Source organism: Eumetopias jubatus, unplaced genomic scaffold (assembly GCF_037043125.1).
Source record: "Eumetopias jubatus isolate StellerSeaLion01/CBP00866 unplaced genomic scaffold, mEumJub1_p1.0 scaffold_7, whole genome shotgun sequence".
NCBI classification, from domain to species: Eukaryota; Metazoa; Chordata; class Mammalia; order Carnivora; family Otariidae; genus Eumetopias; species Eumetopias jubatus.
This window is the reverse complement of record NW_028274813.1, coordinates 35,929,353-35,941,366: the sequence shown is the minus strand read 5'-3', so window position 1 is coordinate 35,941,366 and position 12,014 is coordinate 35,929,353. Positions and strand designations below refer to the sequence as shown.

The 12,014-nt window shown below is 42.9% G+C and overlaps 1 protein-coding gene across 1 annotated transcript; it reads left to right on the top strand.

Annotated features, from left to right (window-relative positions):
* Positions 1–3,973: 3,973 nt before the first annotated feature.
* Positions 3,974–6,689, top strand: HSPA2 (heat shock protein family A (Hsp70) member 2). The gene has a single exon (XM_028102196.2). The coding sequence runs from the start codon at positions 4,380–4,382 to the stop codon at positions 6,291–6,293; it is 1,914 nt and encodes a 637-aa protein (XP_027957997.1). The 5' UTR covers positions 3,974–4,379; the 3' UTR covers positions 6,294–6,689.
* Positions 6,690–12,014: the final 5,325 nt, after the last annotated feature.

The following is a 12,014-nucleotide window of genomic DNA, read 5'->3' as shown; positions in this document are numbered from 1 at the left end:
ATAATGTGCCTCAGGCCACTTTTAATAAACACTGAGCTTATTAATCACTACTGTGTTCCAGGTACTTTTCTGGGTGCTGGGAATTAGAGGGTTTGACCTATGTTAAAGCTCTTGTTTCTTCCAGACTGTGTGGAACTTCAGTCTTTGGATTTTAAAAATATTTTGAAACACCCTACTATTTATAATCTGCCAAAGCGATTTCCCTTGTTGAAAGTCAGTAGTAATTTCTATGTAAATAGTAGATTAGCAAACTTTGTTTCAATTGTATGTTAATAGTCAAGCTTTAAAAATCATTAGTACAAGAAAATTTAGAAAAATTACTGATAATCCTACCATCTAGAGATAATCAATTTTGATCCAGTTTTTGGATCCACTTTAAAATATGGAAGATTATCCTACATATAAAATAAGATACAAAAGTCTTATATCTTATTTTCCCACTTAATTATACCAGGAACTTTTCCTATATCATTAAAAATTCATGTACACAATGTTATGGCTACATAATAATTCATCATAGGAATGTATTATACTTTGTTATCATTTTCTTATTGCCAGATATTTAAGCCATTCCCTTTTATTATTGTTGTTATTATAAATAATATACCTGTATGTTCTATTATTTCCTTAGGATGAATCCCACAAAGAGTAAGGCTAAGTGGAGGGTATGATCATATTTAAGGTAAAGAAAAAATATCATCACATTGCCCTCCAGAAAGACTGGACTAATTTATATTCCCACCAGTAGCATTTACCTATTTTGCTACACCATTGCTGGCATTGATGAATATTATTTGATCATAAATTCGTTAATTTGATCATTTTTAATGGGCTATGTTTTAAATGAATTACGAGCCACAATCATCAAAAAGAACAAATTTTAAAAAAAATTAATATAAATAAGAAACAATATAAAAATTCCAAGAATGGTCAGTATATGACAGTGTTGTAGGGCTGCAGATGTTTATTTCATATAAAATCAAAATGCAAACACTGTCTTTTTGGGAAAAACTAAGATGCCATTTAAAGTATAAAACATATAGGGGCACCTGGCTGGTTCAGTAGGTAGAGCATGTGACTCTTGATCTCATGATCCTGAGTTCAAGCCCCATGTTGGGGGAAGAATTTACTTTTAAAAAAAGTATGAAACATCAATTTACTAGGTAAAAAGAGCAGATATATATGTAATGAAATATATATAATGAAAATGCAGATAAAATTGCTATTGTGACTTCAGAAAGCAGTGTTAAAGATGAATGTGGTGGTTAGACTGCAAGATTTATTTGTAATAACTATGCATTTAGTACATAGTTATTATACAAACCTCTCCCTTCTGAAGCTGTAATTTTAAGGTTTGTAAGAACTAGCATGTTTGCTTTTATGCAATCTTGCTTTGCTTGAAGTAATGTATGAGGGATGTCTGAATACAGGAGATCTGATGGGTTTGTTTCTCACTGTTTTTCTGCTTTCACGGTTGTAGCTGAGACCCTGTCTCTAAATTACACTGTATCATCAGTTCTACAAAGAATTTGTATTGCTCTCCAGCCTGCTAATCCCTTTTCGCTTTTTAACTATATAAAAAGCAAAAATTTCCAAGAATAAAATCAAGAGATCTGTACTCACAATTTAAGACAACTTTAATAGGAACTTCTTGGTTTTATCTTTGTTTCCCTCATATTTTCTTTAAAAGGTTTCCTAGTCCAAAATTTTTTAACTTTTTTTTTTTTTTTGAGGCTCCTGAGTCGCTCAGATGGTTAAGTGTCTGCCTTCGGCTCTGGTCATGATCCCAGGTTCCTGGGATGGAGCCCCAGCATCGGGCTCCCTGCTCTGGGCAGGAGCCTGCTTCTCCCTCTCCCTTTACTGCTCCCCCTGCTTGTGCTCTCTTGTGCTCTCTGTCAAATAAATAAATAAAATCTTAAAAAAAAAGATTTTATTTATTTATTTGAGAGAGAGGGAGAGCATGAATGGGGGGAGGGGCGGAGGGAAAGGGAGAGGGAGAAGCAGGTTTCCCAGTGAGCCGGGAGCCAGGACCCAGGATCATGACCTGAGTGGAAGGCAGACACTTTAACGACTGAGCCACTCAGGTGCCCCATCTTTAGCTTCTTTCATAGAAGAAGAGATGGGAATCGTGGTTAAAGCCAATACTAATTAACCAATGAGATTAACAAATTAATAGCAAATGTGTTTTTAAAAATTAGAAATGACAGACACAACTAGATAAAAGAAACTTATTCATTGATTTTACAGGATTCTTTCAACATTACTTCTTGGACACAGATAGCTTTGTGTGTTTTTTAGACAAAAACTTTTCTCCAGCACTGTCTCACACAAGTCTGATATGGGCCATACATTATTAATTAGCCTCCTTCAAAAGATGGTTCTCCCCTTCCACAGCCTCAGGAAAAAATCATGACACCTAAAGCTCTTAGTCGTGTCCTGTCCACCTGAAGAGACTGTTTTTTTTGCTTGTGTCCCTCTCCTCGTAGTGACACTAATCTTCTGTACAGAACTTGCATTTGCCTCAGCACACACTGTTCTTATCCTTGCTCATGCTACAGTCCATAGAAAGAATGCCTTTCCTCCCCTCTTCCCTGGAAATTTCAGCGCCTGGCTCACGTGTGCCCTCGCTCCCAGGAAGCCTTCACCAACACACTCCCCTGTCTGGATGTTCCCCTTCTTTGTGTTCCCACAGCACTTCTCTCAAATTACCTTTATCTTTTTATTAGAGTCTTAACCTCATAAAAACTGACCATTTGTCTTTTTACGCTCACATAATAGGTACCTGTTAAAAAGCTCGTTGAGTGAATGTCTCCAGCTTTCCCCCATAATGTGAAGTATTATCGCTGTTTTTGTCACAGCAATTTTGTTGTTGTCTTCCTGCAGGAGTCCAAATATAGGGCTTTGCTTCTACCTCCTCTCAGCTGGTACCAGATAGTACTTCCAGACCTATTCTCATCGTCTTCTTAAACATACTAGAATGAGTTACGCTCCTTTTCATCTACCTACTCTGAGGGTTTATGTCTTGAACGTAACTTCAGCATAGTTAACAATCTCTTCACTTGAGCTTGGTCATAAAACATGACTCGGTCATAAACACGAACGCGTGAGCGCATGCTGGGGATGAGAGAATCGTGCGGGGCGTGAGCCTGGGTTATTTCACGGTGCTTCAACGAGCAGGTTTTGATTAATTTCTAGATTTTCCAGTAAAGAACTCAAAGCGGGGAATAAAGCACTTGAAACGATAAATAAGGAAAGCAGTGGAGAGAACAGGGAGACGAAATCGGGAAGCTTAAAATGGCATGACAAGCAGGGAAAATGGAGAGCGAGGTGGAGAAAGTTTAAACTCTGGGACGACGACTCGCAGTCACTTCCCGGTCTCCAATTTTGCAGGCAGTCCGCGCGGCGCAGAAACACCGCCGGCCTCCCTGGGCACTCCCCCGGGCTCCTATGGTCCCCGCCCCGCCAGGCGGTTTTTATCAAGCGCTCACACCCACGGAGACGCCGCAAAGCACGCAAAGTAAAATCCCAGGAGGCCGACCTCCCGTCCCAGGAACTTCAAAGTCATTTCTTTTTTGTCCCCCCCCCCCGGGGGCCGCCCTCACGCCCAGGCCACGCCAACTCCCAGTCCCTTCCGTTTGAAGGGTGCGGACAGAAGAAAAAAAGCTGGCTCTGGCCCTATTTCCTCGGCGCAGCCAACTCTGAAGTAACCGGCCCGCCCCTGCGTGCTAGGTTAGTTGGGACACTCGGCTTTGAACTGCATTTAAGGTCTTAGGAACTGAGCGAACCCCTCAGGTGGTTCCCTTCTCCGAGCTCCCCTTCCGCGTCTCCTCCCTGCACCACGCCCCAGCCTTCCCTTCCCCACCCACTTGGGAGTCCGCGCTGCTCATTGGTTGCGTGTCCTGCCAATCCAGGGGACGTTGCCGAATCCCGCCTTATGAAAAGCAAAGATCCAGCTAAAGCGTTTACACCTGGCGGGAGGAGCGCGAGCCTAACGCCCTTGAGCTGCTAGCTGAGCGCGAGGCTGGGCTGTCGGAGGCAGCCGGGAAGACTTGGGGGGACCCTCATTTGCATAACGGCCGCCCCTCGCGTCTGAGCACTGGCCGGGGTTCCGCCCGTCACCCAACTAGAAATCTGTTGGGCTACGGGCGGGTCACTCCGACCCAGGCAAGCCTGTGGCGGGCGGTCCCGGGAGCGGATTGGCTCCGGGAGTTTCCAGAAGGCGGCAGGGAGGCGGCTATAAGAGCCGGGAGCCGAGTAGGGGGAGCGGGAGATCCTGTTTGCGCTCGCGGTGTCTGGTGCGAGGCAACCGTTAGTTGACGCCGCAGATTTTGGTCCTAGGTGTTACCGCCTAACGTCGCTTGCCTTATCTTTAAGTCAGGATGTCTGCCCGCGGCCCGGCTATCGGCATCGACCTGGGCACCACCTACTCGTGTGTGGGGGTCTTCCAACATGGCAAGGTGGAGATCATCGCCAACGACCAGGGCAACCGCACCACCCCCAGCTACGTGGCTTTCACCGACACCGAGCGCCTCATCGGCGACGCCGCCAAGAACCAAGTGGCCATGAACCCCACCAACACCATCTTCGATGCCAAGAGGCTGATCGGACGAAAATTCGAGGACGCCACAGTGCAGTCCGACATGAAACACTGGCCGTTCCGGGTGGTGAGCGAGGGAGGGAAGCCCAAGGTGCAGGTGGAGTACAAGGGAGAGATCAAGACCTTCTTCCCAGAGGAGATCTCTTCCATGGTCCTCACTAAGATGAAGGAGATCGCCGAAGCCTACCTGGGGGGCAAGGTGCAGAGCGCGGTCATCACTGTCCCGGCCTATTTCAATGACTCGCAGCGCCAGGCCACCAAGGACGCGGGCACCATCACGGGCCTCAACGTGCTGCGCATCATCAACGAGCCCACCGCGGCGGCCATTGCCTACGGCCTGGACAAGAAGGGCTGCGCCGGCGGCGAGAAGAATGTGCTCATCTTTGACCTGGGCGGCGGCACCTTCGACGTGTCCATCCTGACCATCGAGGACGGCATCTTCGAGGTGAAGTCCACGGCCGGAGACACCCACCTGGGCGGCGAGGACTTCGACAACCGCATGGTGAGCCACTTGGCGGAGGAGTTCAAGCGCAAGCACAAGAAGGACATTGGGCCCAACAAGCGCGCAGTGCGGCGACTGCGCACCGCCTGCGAGCGAGCCAAGCGCACCTTGAGCTCGTCTACGCAGGCGAGCATCGAGATCGACTCGCTGTACGAGGGCGTAGACTTCTACACGTCCATCACCCGCGCCCGCTTCGAGGAGCTTAACGCTGACCTGTTCCGCGGAACCCTGGAGCCGGTGGAGAAGGCGCTGCGTGACGCCAAGCTGGACAAGGGCCAGATCCAGGAGATCGTGCTGGTGGGCGGCTCCACCCGCATCCCCAAGATCCAGAAGCTGTTGCAGGATTTCTTCAACGGCAAGGAGCTGAACAAGAGCATCAACCCCGACGAGGCGGTGGCCTACGGAGCCGCGGTGCAGGCGGCCATCCTCATCGGAGACAAGTCAGAGAACGTGCAGGACCTGCTGCTGCTCGACGTGACACCGTTGTCTCTGGGCATTGAGACGGCTGGCGGCGTCATGACCCCACTCATCAAGAGGAATACCACGATCCCTACCAAGCAGACGCAGACCTTCACCACCTACTCAGACAACCAGAGCAGCGTGCTCGTGCAGGTGTACGAGGGCGAACGGGCCATGACCAAGGACAATAACCTGCTGGGCAAGTTCGACCTGACCGGGATTCCCCCGGCGCCCCGCGGAGTCCCCCAGATCGAGGTCACCTTCGACATCGACGCCAATGGCATCCTCAACGTCACCGCCGCCGACAAGAGCACCGGTAAAGAAAACAAAATCACCATTACCAACGACAAGGGTCGTCTGAGCAAGGACGACATTGACCGGATGGTGCAGGAGGCAGAGCGGTACAAGTCGGAAGATGAGGCCAATCGCGACCGGGTCGCCGCCAAAAACGCGGTGGAGTCCTATACCTACAACATAAAGCAGACGGTGGAAGACGAGAAACTGAGGGGCAAGATTAGCGAGCAGGACAAAAACAAGATCCTCGACAAGTGTCAGGAGGTGATCAACTGGCTCGACCGAAACCAAATGGCAGAGAAAGATGAGTATGAACACAAGCAGAAAGAGCTCGAAAGAGTGTGCAACCCCATCATCAGCAAACTTTACCAAGGCGGCCCTGGCGGCGGCGGCGGCGGTTCTGGAGCCTCCGGGGGACCGACCATCGAGGAAGTGGACTAAGCTTGCACTCGAGTCAGCGTAAACCTCTTTTCCTTTCTCTCTCTCTCTCTCTCTTTCTTTCTCTCTCTCTCTCTCTCTCTCATTTTCTTTTGTTTGTGTTTCTTTGAAATGCCTTTGTGCCAAGTATGAGATCTGTTGTTGAAAGTCTTTCCCTGGGTGTATGCATAGGAAAGGAAGGGTGCAACAACTTAGTTCAATTATAAAAGGTTAGTTCTAAAGTTTGATTTTTAAAACCATTATTTGAGGTTTCTCTTTAATGCGTTTTGGGTGTTTGCTGACTTGACTATTTTTGAGTAGCTTAGTTTGTGCATGGAGGTTTGTTTGAGATGGGAAACCTGAAGTTTGCACACAAGTTCTGTGGAAGCCTGGTGACAATAAAATATATAGAAGCTTGAATTGTTTATTTTTATGTACTACTTTAAGACTAAAATGAACATTGCAGTAATGTTAAGGACAGGCACTTTTTTTGCAAACATGCATAAGTACAGATTTAAAGTAAAGCTGAAATTGATCTCAAAATCACAGTCTTAGAGTTTTCAGTTTTCTCTTCTCACAGTTTTACCCATGTTGGTCTTTAAGATATTAGTACCTAACTCAGTCTTGTCTAATTCTCAGATGAGATTCCTGCTTTGAATTGCCAACAACTTTTCAAGGGAGAAGATCTGGGTAAACTTTCCCGCTCCTTTTAATAAACCAGACAGGTCTGCCAGACTACCCAAACTCCTAAGGCTTGGTGTAAGTGTTCAAGTGAAAATCCACCTGAATATTCCAGCAAGATACAAGCTATATTCTGGGGTTAAGTATAAAATGATTCTTTCTCTAAACTGGGGCGGCAGTTGTCCTCTGATAATAGCCTGACACAGTATGAAACAAATTGCTTTTGGGGGCATGCGGGTGCCTGAAATAAGAGCCAGCAGGGCAAACTTTAAAGCCACTTAATATTAAGAGTCCAATTTAGTCAAACTTGTTTTAACTTTAATTTTCTAGTGAAACATCTTCTGAGCGTATACAAATTCCATAAGGATAGGTTTCCAACAGTTAACAATTACTTGGGAGATGGAGATAATTTTTTTTCTGATTTGAGAATCATGCTTTTGCAATACTTGCCTTAAATCACTAGAATAGATTTTCTTTTTTTCTTTTTCTTTTTTTAATATTTGTTTTAAAATTGATTTATTTAAGGGGGGAGGGGCAAATGGAGAGGCGAGGCAAACCCAAGAAGACTGTGCTAAGCAGAGCCCGATGTGGGATTCGATCTCATCACCCTGAGATCAGACATGAACTGAAACCAAGGGTCAGCCGCTTAACCAACTGCACCAGACAGGTGCACCAGTTTCCTTTTCTAAAAGACAAAACTGCAAGATAGTCCTGTATTTTGTAATCTACAACTTGTCCATTTTCCTATGTATCTGATTTGAAATTGTTACAGATAAGAATATTGCAACCCTTTAGGATCAACTGTCCTGGGCTTAAGCTTTAAAATCCACACCCTTAGGAGAAGGGGGTTCATATTTGTATTTTTTAGTGGAATGACGTCTCTAGTTTGTTCTGATTTATTCTCTTTAAGGGGAACTTAGGAGAAATTGAATAAAGCTGATTGGAAAATGCAGTTAGCCTGTTTTTACCACACATAGACATTTCACTATCTCTATTCAATGTAGATTTGCTTCATGTTGTTCATAAGATAACTGCATTATAGATGCTATATTTTTAGTAGTGGACCCTTCTGTATCATGCAGAGAGATTAATTTTTGAAATAATCTAAAAACTAGAGAACAAATTAAAAATATTGAGCTTTGTGGGCGCCTAGGTGGCTCAGATGGTTAAGCGTCTGCGTTCGGCTCAGGTCGTGATCCTAGGGTCCTAGGATCGAGTCCCGCATCGGGCTTCCTGCTCAGCAGGGAGCCTGCTTCTCCCTCTGCCTCTCTCTCTCTCTCTCTGTCTCTCATGAATAAATAAATAAAATCTTTAAAAAAAAATATTGAGCTTTGTAATGACCCTCTCACGCAAGAGCTGACTCTTAAGTTTTTTATTTTTTAAGCAGAGTCATTTGGGTGGGTGGGAGTGAGATAAAAAGGCAATTTTGAAATTGTTTCAAAACTTAAAATTTTAAGGTAACTGTTTTTTACACTCTGAAAAGTTGATGATAACTCAGTTTTTTCGGTGTTAGTGCCACTTTGGTGGAAAGTTTTCAGCAAGGAGGCATTAAGGGTGTTTAACTACAGATAGCATCACATAAATACTTGACAAACTACCTTAGTATTAACAGAATCTGGTGAATACTAGCTTTAGAGTGATGTTTAACATGAATTTTTACCATGAGTGCTCATTCTAGTAACCTTTTATCAGTCCTTTAAAGCGTTTATCCCTTGCTCAAACTTCAAAATGTAATGGAATCTTTTTGCAAGTGCAATTTGGTATTAGTATGATTCATTTTAGACCTTTGTTTAGAAGAGATTAGTTTCTAAAGTTATCAGAAAAATGACCAGTGGTAGTCTCTTTGACTATCCTATGGCCTGGCCTCTGGTAACTTGCTATAACACGAATATCAATTTATGTAGATATTTCATTTTCTATTATTCTGAAAAGTAATTTGTAAAACTCCTAGCCTTCTTGAGTGTTTTTAATTTAATTTTGTCTTCTCAAATTTATCTAGATCTGAATATTGTGAAGATAAAGCCACCAAAGTAGCCTTTCAGTGTTTCCAGGGGTCAGTTGAAACTGGTAATCGGATAACTCCTGGGAACTCCTTAGCCGATGTTAGATCAGACATAGTCAAATGACAATGGAAAAAGTACTTGATATTAGGATGAGGGTAAATTACAGTTTAAGGAATAATTAGCATCACTTGAACTTGAAAGTAGTGTTACACTAGGGACTAGTGGTCTGGACTAAAGCTAATGCAATACATATAGAACACTAAGGAATTAAAAAGAACACTTCTCAGAATGGGCACTTAAATTCTTACCTGGATGTCTAATATAGTTGTCCCTGTTTTGAGGCAGTAAATCCTAAACACCTGTCAAAATAAGACCTAACAAGTTTTTCACAGTATTTGAGATGCATGAAATTTCAAAACAAACTTACTCTAAATTTTTTATGGTATTAGTTTGATGTGTATAGTGGTAATTCATTAACATTTGTTCATGAGATATTAATGTTTTCACATCTTTAAACTTAGCATGCATAATAGGTTATTTAATGTATCACCTGTACAATACGTCAAGGAGGCTTAACGAGAATTTCTTTATCCTATGCACTGAATGTAGTTCATAAAAGTTGTGCTGTGAGGCATGTTCCCCTTGCTTTTGAACACTGGAATTGAAGTTTTAAAGAATCTCAAATCCATACATCACAAGACAATTGCTAAGGCAATATATATGTTTAGGTTAAGGAATAACAGGCATATTTAATTGCTTCTGCATAATGTCTAAATAGAAATGAGTTTTGAAGGATTATCCTTAAGCATTATAATTAGATACAGAAAAATTGATACATTCCTTAAAGAAAAATTATAGATCTTTAGAGATAGCTCTTGGAATACTTTAGGGTACATGCAGTCCTGAAATTTAATAGGGTGATACTTAGTGTTGAAATGTCTTTCCCTTTGAACAAATCAAGAAGCCATAGGGTCTTTCCTCTTTCAGTATAGATTAGATGTAGAGTAGATAAATGGAGTTGATAATTCAAATACTGGCATTGCCATTTTCTTACACATTAGTTATTAAAGGTAGAATTATAATACTTTGAAAATCTCTCTGTTACAACTTTTTCATAGTATAAGCATACATTATATTCAGTTAATGTCTTGGGCCTAAAATCTGAGACCAGCAACTTAGTTTTATGTTAATATGCTCTTAGTTATAATATGACCTTAAGAAGTTTCTCTTACTTAGACAAAAAAAAAAAATCTTTCTCTCACAGGACACTTGAAGTTGTTAAATATATAGTACCTGTATCCCTACTTTATAACATCATTAATTGTTTTTTTAAGGGAAAATTATATTTCCATTTTACATTATGAGATTTTTTTTTTTAAAGATTTTATTTATTCATGAAAGAGAGAGGCAGAGGGAGAAGCAGGCTCCCAAGGAGCAGGGAGCCCGACGCGGGACTCGATCCCAGGACCCTGGGACCATGACCTGAGCCGAAGGCAGACGCTCAACCATCTGAGCCACCCAGGCGCCCAGATTATGAGATTCTGATATCATTAAAAAAATCTAACTGGTAAAAAAAAGTCTAACCTAAGAAATGAATAGGTCACCTTTTTTAAAAGATTATTTTTTACTTATTTATTTACTTGACAGAGGGAGAGGGCACAAGCAGGGGGAGTGGCAGGTAGAGGGAGAGGGAGAAGCAGGCTCCCTGCTCGAGCTGGATGTGGACTCGATCCCAGGACCCTGGAATCACGACCCGAGCCGGAGGCGGATGCCGAACTGACTGAGCCACCCAGGCACCCCAATAGTATTGGTCACTTTTTAAATAAATAATGATTTAGAGCCGTAAAAACAATCTTTTATTCCCTTTTTGGTTAGGGTCTGGTAATACAGAAGAATAAGATGGCCCCTCAGAGTTATCAAAGTTTTCCTATAAATACCATGTCCCTCTAGCACAGGTGAAATAACTTGTCATGTAACTTTTATGTAGATCACTGTGTTCAGGTCTCACCTCTTATTTTTTACCTTAGTTTTGTACATTAGACAGCCTGAAGTTAAACTATGGTGAAGTATAAAAGATCTTTGGTTTTCTATTAGCATTTCTTCACTCACTGGGATAAACTGAAGAAGTTGACTGAAGTGTGTTCTTCCTGACATTGGTGGTGAGGTGAACGGATTCTATTTGGAGTCGTTGGTCTTTCTCAGGCCTTTGTGGAGTGTTAGCTCATAATTTCTCCCTGTCCGCCCCACCCCAAGTTGTATACATTGTTAGGTAAAAAACTCTTGGTGACTGAAATATTCTTAACTCCTATTTCAAGTGAGTAATCTCATGTAATAAGCCAGTCCTGAGGCCACAGCCTCAAAGCCCCACTGCCAGTGTATAGGTGGGTTTCCATGTTATCTTATCTGAACAGCAGTGGACTGAGTGGAACATGAATCCAGCTGATTAGTTTTATACTAATTATGTGTCACCCAGTAGTGAGACTGGGGGGCTGGGGGTGGGGGCTGGGGCAGTAAGGGGAAGCAGTGAGATGCCAATTGTCATATGTTTAAAATTGATGGGAATATAGTTACTATTTACTGAGCATCTCTTAACCTAATTAAACTGTGGGGATAAAACAGAATATATTAGGCATTCTCAATTGTAACCTAGCATTGCTGACATCAGTGTTGGCAGGAAAAATAACAAAAGTCAGTTGCAAGAAGGAATTCGAAGACAGGATTTGAAAAGTGAAAAGCATAAATGTAAAAATATAATTGAATACTCACTGACACAAGCAAGTTTCTTTGCTTTAAGCAACACTAATTTTGAGTAGGGTGGTGCTTTACACACATTACTCCTTTAAAAACCTCATAACCCCTGACTTTGGTATCTTCAAGGAGGATCAGAGTTGTCTTGCCCTGGGTAGCACATCTAGATATGCAGCAGAAACAAGTTACAAAAACCTTATTTCCACGCATCCTCCCCTAAACCTCCACCAACACCCCCCCCATCGACCTAATCCCGCCCTGGATTTGAAATTAATTTAGTGCTATTAAATTTTGGGACAAAGGGATCTTCCCT

Bases quoted from the DNA above. Each gene is read 5' to 3' on its own strand.
- HSPA2 (XM_028102196.2), top strand. From the start codon at position 4,380: ATGTCTGCCCGCGGCCCGGCTATCGGCATCGACCTGGGCACCACCTAC.